At 45.1% G+C, this 11,010-nt stretch overlaps 1 protein-coding gene across 1 annotated transcript in view; it reads left to right on the plus strand.

Annotated features, from left to right (window-relative positions):
* Positions 1-290: 290 nt before the first annotated feature.
* The window catches only part of LOC127000184 (fibrinogen C domain-containing protein 1-A-like), a 24,650-nt gene continuing 13,930 nt past the window's right edge, over positions 291-11,010 (plus strand). The window contains exons 1-2 of the mRNA XM_050863577.1: positions 291-309; positions 480-542. Coding sequence (XP_050719534.1) covers positions 291-309; positions 480-542 — 82 coding nt within the window. The remainder of the gene's footprint in view (positions 310-479; positions 543-11,010) is intronic.

Here is an 11,010-nt window from a genome sequence, read left to right on the forward strand (position 1 = left end):
ATAGGTTCTCTTTTTTCTCTTTCTTTCTAACAAACTTCTAAAAATAGGTTCTCTTCTTCCCTTTCTAACAAACTTCTAAAAATAGATTCTCTTCCCTTTCTTTCTAATAAACTTCTCAAAACATAAGGTCCTCTTCACCCCTTTCTTTCTAATAGACCCTTTCTCTCAAACATACTTTCAAAAACATAAGTTTCTCTTCTTCTTTTTCTCCTCTGCAGACTTCTAAAAACATAAGGAACTGGGGTAATGAGGTCTCACCCACCACAGGCTCAAGGGCCATTGTGTCAGAGATGAGCACCGAGGCCACGCGTAAATATGGCGTATATCCCCAAATTTACCTTTACTTTTACTCTTCCTCTCTTACAGACTTCTAAAATCATAAGTTCCCCTTTTTCTTCCTCCTTCAGACTCCTAATAATCAACTTCCTCCTACAAGCCAAGTCATGCCCGGGGTACCTGACGCGGAAGCCGTTCTTCAGCGGCGCGACACTGGCGATTCTATATACCAAGGGCTTCAGACTGCTGCCCCAGATGGACGACATGTGAGTGTGTACCTGCAGATAGATAGTTAAATAGACATAGATAGAGATAGATAGGGAGATAAGCGGGGGAAGGGTTATAAACATTCATAATTTTGCTATCCTTCCGTCGAGTGCCATTAAGAGAGAAAGACGAGAAGTGAAAAAACGCGAAAAAAGAAGAGAAGGGAAGGGAAGAAAGAAAGAAAAACATAAGAAAATAAGAACGTAAGGAGTCTGCAAGAGGCCGGTTGGACTACGCAAGGGGTATAGAAGAGGAGATCAGATAAATAAGGGGAAGGGTAGAACAGAGGCGAAAACAATAAAGACGAGATGAGAAGGGAAGACAACAGATGATAACACAAAGGAAGAGAAGAAAAGAGGAAAGCAAATAAGGGTAAAGAGAGAAGAATAGAAGACAAAAGAGAAGGAAAGAAGCGTTTGCCGAGCCTGTTTGTCTTTGTGGACGAAAAAGGAAAGATCTCGTGCCTCTGTAAATGATTCTGTGTGTGTGTGTGTGTGTGTGTGTGTGTGTGTGTGTGTGTGTGTGTGTGTGCATAAGGAGGGTTAAGCAAGGGTTCCTGAACTCCACAACATTTACACATACGCGGGACGCACACACACACACACACACACACACACACACACACACACACACACACTCACACACACACACGATAAAAGTTAAACAACTTCCTCTTTGTCACGCATCATCATCATCACTTCCTCCTCCTTCTTCTCCTCCTCCTCCTCCTCCTCCTCCTACTGTAGTCTTCAGCAGCTGCGGGACACGGGCATCCTGGATCACCTGTACGGTCGATCGCTGGTCAACGGAAGCAGGTGTCCTCACTTTCCCTCCCTCGCTGTCACGGGCGACTCGCGGAGGGCTCTCGATCTTGACGACTTCTACGGCGTCTTCTGCGTGTTTGCCGGAGGTGAGGCGGCGCGGGGACTTAGGGGAGAGGGAGAGATAAAGAGAAGGAGAGAAGGAGAGAGAGAGAGATGAGTGGGGACATAGGTATTGGCGAGGGGTAGATAACAGACATAAAAGTGGTGGTTAGAAGGCTAGAAACATATGGGACAGCACGTTAGTAATGAAAGGAAAAGTAGACAGAGGACGCAATAGGGGTATAGAGATTAGAAATGTATACCACACTTTGTCAGTAATATCAGGGAGAAAAGTGGAGATAATTGAGACATGCTATTTGAGCGGAAAATCTAGAGGCAACATAATGGTAAACAGTGTGGAAAGATAATAAAATGCTGATAGGAAACTAAAAATGAGAAAAAGCGTTCGAGAGGTTAATAAAGATGGAAAAGTAGTAAGAGTGCAAGATTTCAACGAAGAATATTGGAGGTCGAGGGTGGACTAGACGGGCTGGAGAAGGTCTGAGTGTTACTTGAGTCGTTGAAGGATGATGGTCGAGGGTGGAGTGAGCGGGCTGACAGGAGTGTTTGAGTGTCACTTGGGTCAGATGTTGAAGGTTAGGGGTGGACGCCCGACCTGAATGGAGAGGTTAGGAAGAGTCAGCGGTCCGTGTTGACAGTGGAGGAGTAATGAGTGACAGGCAGGGAGGACTTTATCATCGCATTGTGCTTGTGTGGCGAAGATCAGGCAATAGGACGTCGGAAAGTTATAGAGAAGAAAGCGTGTTGGGTTGTTTAGGGAATACGCCAGAATGAACAAATAGTTGATAATTGTCTTTCTTTCTATGTGACGTTAGGAAATATTATAGGGACGAGGGAAGAACCGTTAATTATGGAAAGCTTAAGAATTTGTTACTTAATTTTTCTGTGGCATAGTGTCGTTGCAGAGCGTTTGAGAGGCTTGTTATGTGGGGAGATAGTTTATTATCCTACACCGTCTTTGTTTTTTGTTTATAGAGAAAACGGAAAAGGACACGTTGAGGACTAAGTTAGATTTTTTTGTGGCGTTTGTTTCATTATAGTATTCTGGGTCGTTTGGGAGACTTATTAAAGAGAAACATTGATTTAGAGTTAGGTGGATCATGGAACACGTAATAATCTGTTTGATTTGGTTGAGAGCACTACGGCGGCTTGTTTTGTACCAAGGCGGGAAGGTGAGATTAGTGGCCGTACTAATTAACAAGCAGGCACGGAAAATTATGCTATACTCACTAATTTGCACGCACCATTCCAATTAACAAGCAGGCACAGAAAATTATGCTGTACTCACTAATTTGCACGCACCATTCCAATTAACAAGCAGGCACAGAAAATTATGCTATTCTCACTAATTTGCACGCACCATTCCAATTAACAAGCAGGCACGGAAAATTATGCTATACTCACTAATTTGCACGCACCATTCCAATTAACAAGCAGGCACGGAAAATTATGCTATTCTCACTAATTTGCACGCACCATTCCAATTAACAAGCAGGCACGGAAAATTATGCTATACTCACTAATTTGCACGCACCATTCCAATTAGCACGCATATCACAAAACAAACTACTGTGAAAAATATGTAAAGTCGATGGGTAATTATAAACCAATACCAGAAATGAAAACTGACAACCATGACAACTTGATTAACTTCATGTTTTATACCGCGGCACATTAGTTGATTTTTCACAATAGCATCACTAATTAATTTTCCGCAATAGCTTTGATTCATTTGTTTCCTGAAGTGTTTACTATTTGGAAGATGCGGACAAACTGGCGAACACATCCGATGCACACCTGTCCATCTCAGGTGTGCTCGTGGCGGCGCTGGTGCTGGTACTCGAGGCGATTCTCAGACCTTCTCCTCGGCCTGTATAGTCTACCCTCAACCTCGACTCAGGTGGCATTCATACCTTCCCGTCAACCTTTCCAGTCAACCCCTCACCCTCAGCCATCAACTTTTCGACCCAATTAGCTTTCAGACTTCCCTCTCACCTTCTGTAGTCCACCCCACCGTTGCCAGATTGTCGTACTCAGCCTCCTATGTTTGCCAATTTCCGACCCCAAAACTGCCTCCTCGACCCCAATAACTGCCTTCATATATAGTTATCGTTAAAATGGTTAATTATTGGTGTTTTTTTGGCAATAGCTATGGCTCAGAAACCGGTAAATACGAGGCTCTGAGTACGATAATCTGCCAACGCTGGTCCACCCTCGACCTCGACCCAAGTGGCACTCAAATACTTCCGTCAGCTTGCGCAGTTCACCCTCGGCCATCATCCGGATACGACTCAAGTATAACACTCAGACCTTTCCCTCAACCTGTCTAGTCCACCCTTAACCTTCAACATCTGATCCAAGTGACACTCAAACACTCCTGTCAGCCTGCTCACTCCACCCTCGACCATCATCCTTCAACGACTCAAGTAACACCCAGACCTTCTCCAGCCCGTCTAGTCCACCCTCGACCTCCCACATTCTTCCCAAGCGGCACTCAGACTTCACCCTCAGCCTCGACTTACTCTTGACCTTCAACTCTCAACCTAGAAGTTCAAGAACCAGATCACCTGACGGCGCGGCATTGCTCGTCCGGTCGTCAGCTTCGCGGTGCCGTTTTAATAATGTTGTTCTGGCGCGCCTTCAACATTCAGCAACTCTGGTCTTGATGCGAGGCCGTGATGGCGAGATACGAGGCAACAGGTTTCCGGAATAACTTAATAATTGTGACAAGCAATAATAATAGTGATGATAATGATAATAATAATAAGATGAAGAAGACTGGTTATTATTTTTGCTTGTTTTCAAAGTTAACAACACAAATGGTTCTTAAATGGTAGTTAATTACCTCTCAAGAGATAAAATGGCAAGTCCAGAAAGGTAATGAAGGTGTTCGCTCCTTTAAGACTTGTGTTATGAGCAGATGTGTGGCACGTGTTACCTTACCATTTGATTCTCCTTTGGTGGCCGTGGTGGGTGCATGGCTGAGCACCAATGATTATAGCGGGCAGGGACTGAAAATGGGTTCATAATCCCTGGGTTGTGATGAGGAAGTAACGAGACAACAGGTTTTTCCAGGAACGTTTTATTGAACATGAACACTGAGGTGGTAACGCCTCAGGTACACAACAGGTGAACAAAACAGTAACAGGTAACAGCGACGAGATGATCCAGTAACACCTTAGGAAATAAACTGGAAACTTTTACCGAAAACTGAGCTAAAATTGCCTACAAACATTTCTAGCAAATCATATGTACTCTCAATGGCTTAAAATTAGAATAACAACCATAAATTAGATAGAAACATTAATGCCAAGCAAGAAAGTGAGCCAAATTTTCTAAAAACTCTTCCAGGAATTTATTTGTTTTCTGAATGACTTAGAATCGATGTAAAACCCAAGAATTCAATACAAAAAACATGATGCCAAGCGAGGAAGTCAGCCATATTTTTTTAGAACTTGCCTTGGAATATCTAGATGCATTCTGAATGACTTAAGACTAAGGTAACAACCATGAATTAGATGAAGACATAAGCGAAGAGCACAAAACATAGATTTCTGAGAACTCTTTAAGTAATATGCATGTACCGTAAATTACAGTCGATGTGAAACCCATGATTGTGACGGAAACATTAACACTTAGCGAGAAAATGTATTTAAGTTCTGAAAAATTCCCTCCTTGGTATTTCGCGATATTGCAATTCAGATATTAATAACATAGCAACTATGCCCTTGATTGAATAATGAACGTCTTGAACACAAAGCTTAATAGTCTAAAACGAGCACAAATCAAGTCTTTTCCGAACCTACACTAACTATACATTTCAAGCTCAAGCCTCACGGAGACTCGCAGCGCCTACCTAAGGATACAAAATATACATCCATCGTGAAGTACACAACGCCTTGACGTAAACTGTGTCTGGTAATAAAGATACTGCATCATCCCAAAGTCTATTGCATTAAAACGGTTGGTAATTGTAAGCTTTTTTTCCTGTGTTTTCGTCTGTAATATCAATTTATAAAGTCCTCCTCCTCCTCACTCGTCTTCGTCCTTCATCTCCTCTTCCTCCCACTCCTAGTCTTTAGATTCGTCCTCCTCGTCGTATTTTACTTCCTTCTCCTTCATCTTCTACTCCCTCATCTCATCGTCTTTCTCATAAACACTAACTCACTCGCACCACGTTCTTTACTTATCTCTTTCCCTCAAGCTCGCTGTTCGGCCCTACACGGAAGATTGGGAGCTGGATCCTCTCCCTGTTGTATATCGGTTGTTGCGAGTGCCTCCTCAGGGGCCGCACCAAGGGCCGCACGAGGCCCACGTTGTAGATCTCGGGCGGTTTCTGCGCCACACGCACGAACCCTGGTATAGATGGCTCCGACGACGAGGAGACATCATCATCATCATCGTCGTCGTCGATACTTGTGTTATCGTCTTCCTTCGAGTCCTCGTCTGACCTGCTGTCGTCCGTAGGAGTCTTCAGGGTCGTGGTGACGATTGGCAATGGTCTGTATGTGGGCTCGGTCTGCGGCGGCAGCGGGGCGATGGTCGTGGCTGGCTCAGGCTGTGTTTCCGCCTGCTCCTGTGACCCAGGCTGTGTCTCCGTCTGCTCCTGTGACCCAGGCTGTGGTGCCTCCGTCTGCTCCTGTGATCCCGGATGTGGTGCCTCCGTCTGTTCCTGTGACCCAGGCTGTGATGGCTCCGTCTGTTCCTGTGACCCCGTCTCGGCCGCCGGCACCGCCACAGTGATTGTGGTTGGCTCAGGCTCAGCTTGTGCCGCCTCGCCGGAGGTTGTTTCTTGTGACGATTCTTGGCTGTCCTTGGCGGCGAGCGTGGTCGTCTCCGGTAGACTCACTCGGGGTGGTTCAGTCTGTGCCTCGGTCGACGAGTCGCCTTGGGTCTGTGCCTCGGCGGAGGAGTCGCCTTGAGTCTGTGTCTTGTTCTTACAATTACAGTCAGGCTCAGGCTCAGGCTCAGGCTCAGGCTCAAGCTCAGGCTCGGACTCGGGCTCCGGCTCCGGCTTGGACTCGGGCTCCGGCTTGAACTCGGGCTCCGGCTCGGGCTCGGGATCCGGCTTGGACTCGGGCTCCGGCTCGGGCTCGGGCTCGGGCTCGGGCTCGGGCTCCGGCTCCGGCTGAGCCTCAGCACTCTGATCGTCTTCGAGGGACTCGCCAGAGTCCCTCAAATTGGGAGCACTGGTGCTGCTCCCCGTCAAATCGTCATCGTCGTCGTCGTCGTTGTCGTCGTCGTCAGGTGTCACTTCCTTGCCCAACGCCTGGAGGACAAGGTCCAGCCTGTCATTCACCTGCTTCAGCTTCCGCCTCATAATTTTTTCCAGGGCGTCGCTTTGCTGCCGCAGCTTGTACGTGAAGAGGTTGTTGATCTGCTCCAGCAGGAGGAAGTTGTTCTGCTGCGCCACCTGCTGCATCTTATCGTTGAAATCGTTGACCTGCTGCGGGGGAATCTCAATGTTGATCTTGTTCTCCACGTTACACTTGCCGCGGCCCCGCGAGGAGGCGGCGACGGCCTCCTCCACCTGCTCCATGATCTGGCCCAGCACCACATCGCTGTCCACAGTCTGCTTCAGCGCGTGGCTCAGGTCGTCCATGTTCAGCATTCCGAACTTCTGCGAGGTGGTGCCGCTCTTCTCGTCGATGTCCACCGAGTACACGGGCACCGCCGCGTCCTGCGTAGGGCTCACCCGCTGGCAGCCGAGGATGAACCGCATAAGGTCCTTCGGCACAGTCACCGTGTTGTCGGCGGCGGCGGCGGCGGCCACGAGGCACACCAGAAGCAGTGGCCGTGTGAACATCTCGACGGCGACCTTGACGGCAGAGGGGCGTCTGTGTCCCGTGAGTCACTGCCAGCTATGTCGTGGCGTCCCGATGTCCCTCAGTCACTCCAAGCTGTCGTAAGTCTTCCCTGAGTCAGTGAGTCACCGCGTGTCGTCGCTGCGGCGTCCAGGCCCCCCTGTGACCATGGCCGCGCCGCCCACCGCCCTTATATACCCGGCCGGTCAGGCGTATAACGGTGCTCGCAGATCAACGACGCCACAATTGTTTCTGAGGCGCTGGGAAACTCGCGCTGCCTTCCGGACTGACCGCAGCCACCGCCGCCACGCCCCGTCCTGACCGCCTCCTAAACACAGACATTGCGAAACTTATATGGTTGTTCTCTTCTCGTCCGTCTCATACCAAATTCCCGTTTAATAAAAGACTCTGTGTCATTCTCTGTACCGTGTGTGTGTGTGTGTGTGTGTGTGTGTGTGTGTGTGTCGGGATTCGGAATCCCGAGGAAGCTTATACCTGTGACGGACGATGACCCCAGGGAGAGAGAGAGAGAGAGAGAGAGAGAGAGAGAGAGAGAGAGAGAGAGAGAGAGAGAGGGCAACACAGACACAGACAAGCGTAAAAGTCGACATAAGGACAAGGAATGCCTGTGTGTGTGTGTGTGTGTGTGTGTGTGTGTGTGTGTGTGTGTGTATATATATGTGTGTGTGTGTGTGTGTGTGTGTGTGTGTGAAGGACATATGATCACTGAAAACAAAAACATTTCAACCAGTTCCGTCTTGGACCATAAAAGAAGAAAAGAGGAGGACGTGGAGGAAGAGGAAGAGGATCAGGAGGAGGAGGAAAAGGAAGAGGAGGAGGATTGCCGAGGTGAAGGGTCAATGATCTTTGTAATATTTGAACTTTTTTCATTCATATTGTTTAATACTAATTTACACACACACACACACACACACACACACACACACACACACACACACACACACACACACGAGTGAAACAGCAAACAGAGTAAGAGCGAGTGAATGAGTCTGTGATTGAGTGGGTGAATAGAGAGAGAGAGAGAGAGAGAGAGAGAGAGAGAGAGAGAGAAGGTTGAAGATGCAGCCTTCCCATGCCTTTCAAGAGAGAGAGAGAGAGAGAGAGAGAGAGGGGGGGGGAAGGGGGCGAATCTCAATGGGAAAGTAAACAAACAGAGTAAATAATGTCTTTACTTTCCTCTCTTCCTCTTCCTGTTCCTCTTCCTCCTCCTCCTCCTCGTCCTCCTCCTCCTCCTCCTCCTCCTCCTCCTCCTCCTCCATATTTGCCTTCTTGGTGTCAACAAACTGCATTATTATTATTATTGTTATTATCATTATTATTATTATTATTATTATTATTATTATTATTATTATTATTATTATTATTATTATTATTATTTTACTATTATTATTATCATTATCCTCCAGTCAGATTCTTCTCTCACTCTCTTCTCTCACTTCTCTGCCTCTCTGCCTTCTCTCCCTAACTCTCCTTCTCCCTCTCTCACCTTCGCTCTTACCGTTGTTTATGAGATAACGGAAGGAGAAGCCGCGGGTTGTAAGGGACACACACACACACACACACACACACACACACACACACACACACACACACACACACACACACGAATGGAGAGATATATAAAACCAGCTAGAAGGAGTGAGAGAGAGAGAGAGAGAGAGAGAGAGAGAGAGAGAGAGAGAATGTAGGTCAATACCCGTAGCTCTACCTGCAAGGACTTGTCAACCGTCAACCTCTCTCTCTCTCTCTCTCTCTCTCTCTCTCTCTCTCTCTCTCTCTCGTATTATTTTTCCTTTTTTTTGTTGCTATTTTTTTTTTCAAGTAATTAACGTATTCGCTTTTTTTGTTTGTTTATTTATTTATTTTTTATCTACTTGACGTGTATACCTTCCTAAAGTTAGTTGACGCTTCAAGGATTTGCTGATTTTTTTTTTTTTTTTTTGTTTCTTCTTTGGGATTTGGGATGCAATCAAAGTATATTTTCTTTTCGGTTATTTCATTTAATTTCCGATTCAGATTAACAAAAAATCAGATGAGTGATGACCCGTATATCATGACCTTAAAATGCGTGCTTAGAATAACAATAAAAACAACTGCCAACACATTTAATTAACAGCCTCTCTAAATTCACATGACATGCAAAATCAGGAATATCTTAACAAAAACAATATACCAGCTTTTTCTTCTATATCAGTAACGAAATATATAACAACATTCTATATACCTTTTATCTTTGTAGGAACATCATCTTCTTTATTCTCTTCCTAACATCTGTAAAATCCCTGGTCAGTCTCCCTGTACGATGAAATGGAATGCAATGCGATATAAGGAATCGGATCACGTCGAACTTGCCACTTGAAGTTGTACGACAGACCGTTAGGAAACCTACAAAGTAACTACATAATTTTTCAGCAATAACATTTTTCTTACATACAAGTACACAACATCGAATACTAACATACCACATCTCTCGTATATCTTTAAAGGAACAGCATTTAATGGGCATTTTTTTTCTTCTTATACATATAAAATCATTGGTGTGTGTCTTTATACAGTGAAAAACAAACTCAACAATGTTTCTAATAAGATTTTTTTAGGAACAATCTTCTTTTTTTTCTTTCTTTTTTCTTTTTATATATAAACTCCATAACGTGTCTCCTTATAAAGTAAAAAAAAAAAACTTAACAATGCTTCATAAATTTTTTTTGTAGGAACATTATTTTGTCTGTATTGCTCTTTTTCTTAAATATAAACTCATTGGTGTGCCTTCTTACACAGAAAAACAAACCTAAACAATGCTTCATAAGAATTTTTGTAGGGACAGCATTTTCTTTATTCTTTTTCTTACATATAAATTTTTGGGGCGTGTCCACAAGAAATCTTTTGTAAGGACAGCATTTTCTCTGTATTTTTTCTTACATATAATTATTTGGCGTGTCTTTTCATACAGGGCAAAACACACCTCAACAATATTTCATAACAATTTTTTTTTATAGAAACATCATCTTATCTGTATTCTTTTTTCTTCACTAAAACCCTCGGCGTGTCTCCATATATGGAAGGGAGCAAACCTGGAACCTTAACAATGCAACATAGGAGATCGTTGGTGCCTCTCCCTTCAGGGTGAAAAACAAACCTCAACAGTGCAAGATAGGAAATCAGATCGCGCATGGCCGGGAGCATCAGAACAAACCGTTATACAGTCGCTACTTTCTTCGACATATTGAATGCACTTTTTGCAACCTTTCTTTTTTATTCATTCCAAGAACATAGCGCTAACCTGTCCGTAGCTATGTGTGTGTGTGTGTGTGTGTGTGTGTGTGTGTGTGCGTCCGTCCGTCCGTGCGTGCCTGCATGTGTGTGTGTGTGTGTGTGTGTGTGTGTGTGTGTGTGTGTGTGTGTGTGTGTGTGTGTGTGTGTGTGTGTGTTCTTACCTAATTTGGTCATACTTCCTTTTGAGAGAGATGAAGAAGAAAGATTGTGTGTGTGTGTGTGTGTGTGTGTGTGTGTGTGTGTGTGTGTGTGTGTGTGTGTGTGTGTGTCACCTGCGAGGAGCCAATTAACGTCACCTGTACACACATCGTCGGCCGGTCAGCGAACCGTAGAAATCGATTAAGTTTTTTTTACCTTTTTTTTCTTCAATCGCGTGTCAATTTTCAGGCTTTTTATCATATGAAGAAAGAGGAAGAAGACTATGCAGGGGGAGGAGGAGGAGGAGGAGGAGGAGGTGGTGGTATTGAAAGTTCAATGTCAGTTTA

This window comes from Eriocheir sinensis, chromosome 18, assembly GCF_024679095.1.
Source record: "Eriocheir sinensis breed Jianghai 21 chromosome 18, ASM2467909v1, whole genome shotgun sequence".
Classification (NCBI taxonomy): Eukaryota; Metazoa; Arthropoda; class Malacostraca; order Decapoda; family Varunidae; genus Eriocheir; species Eriocheir sinensis.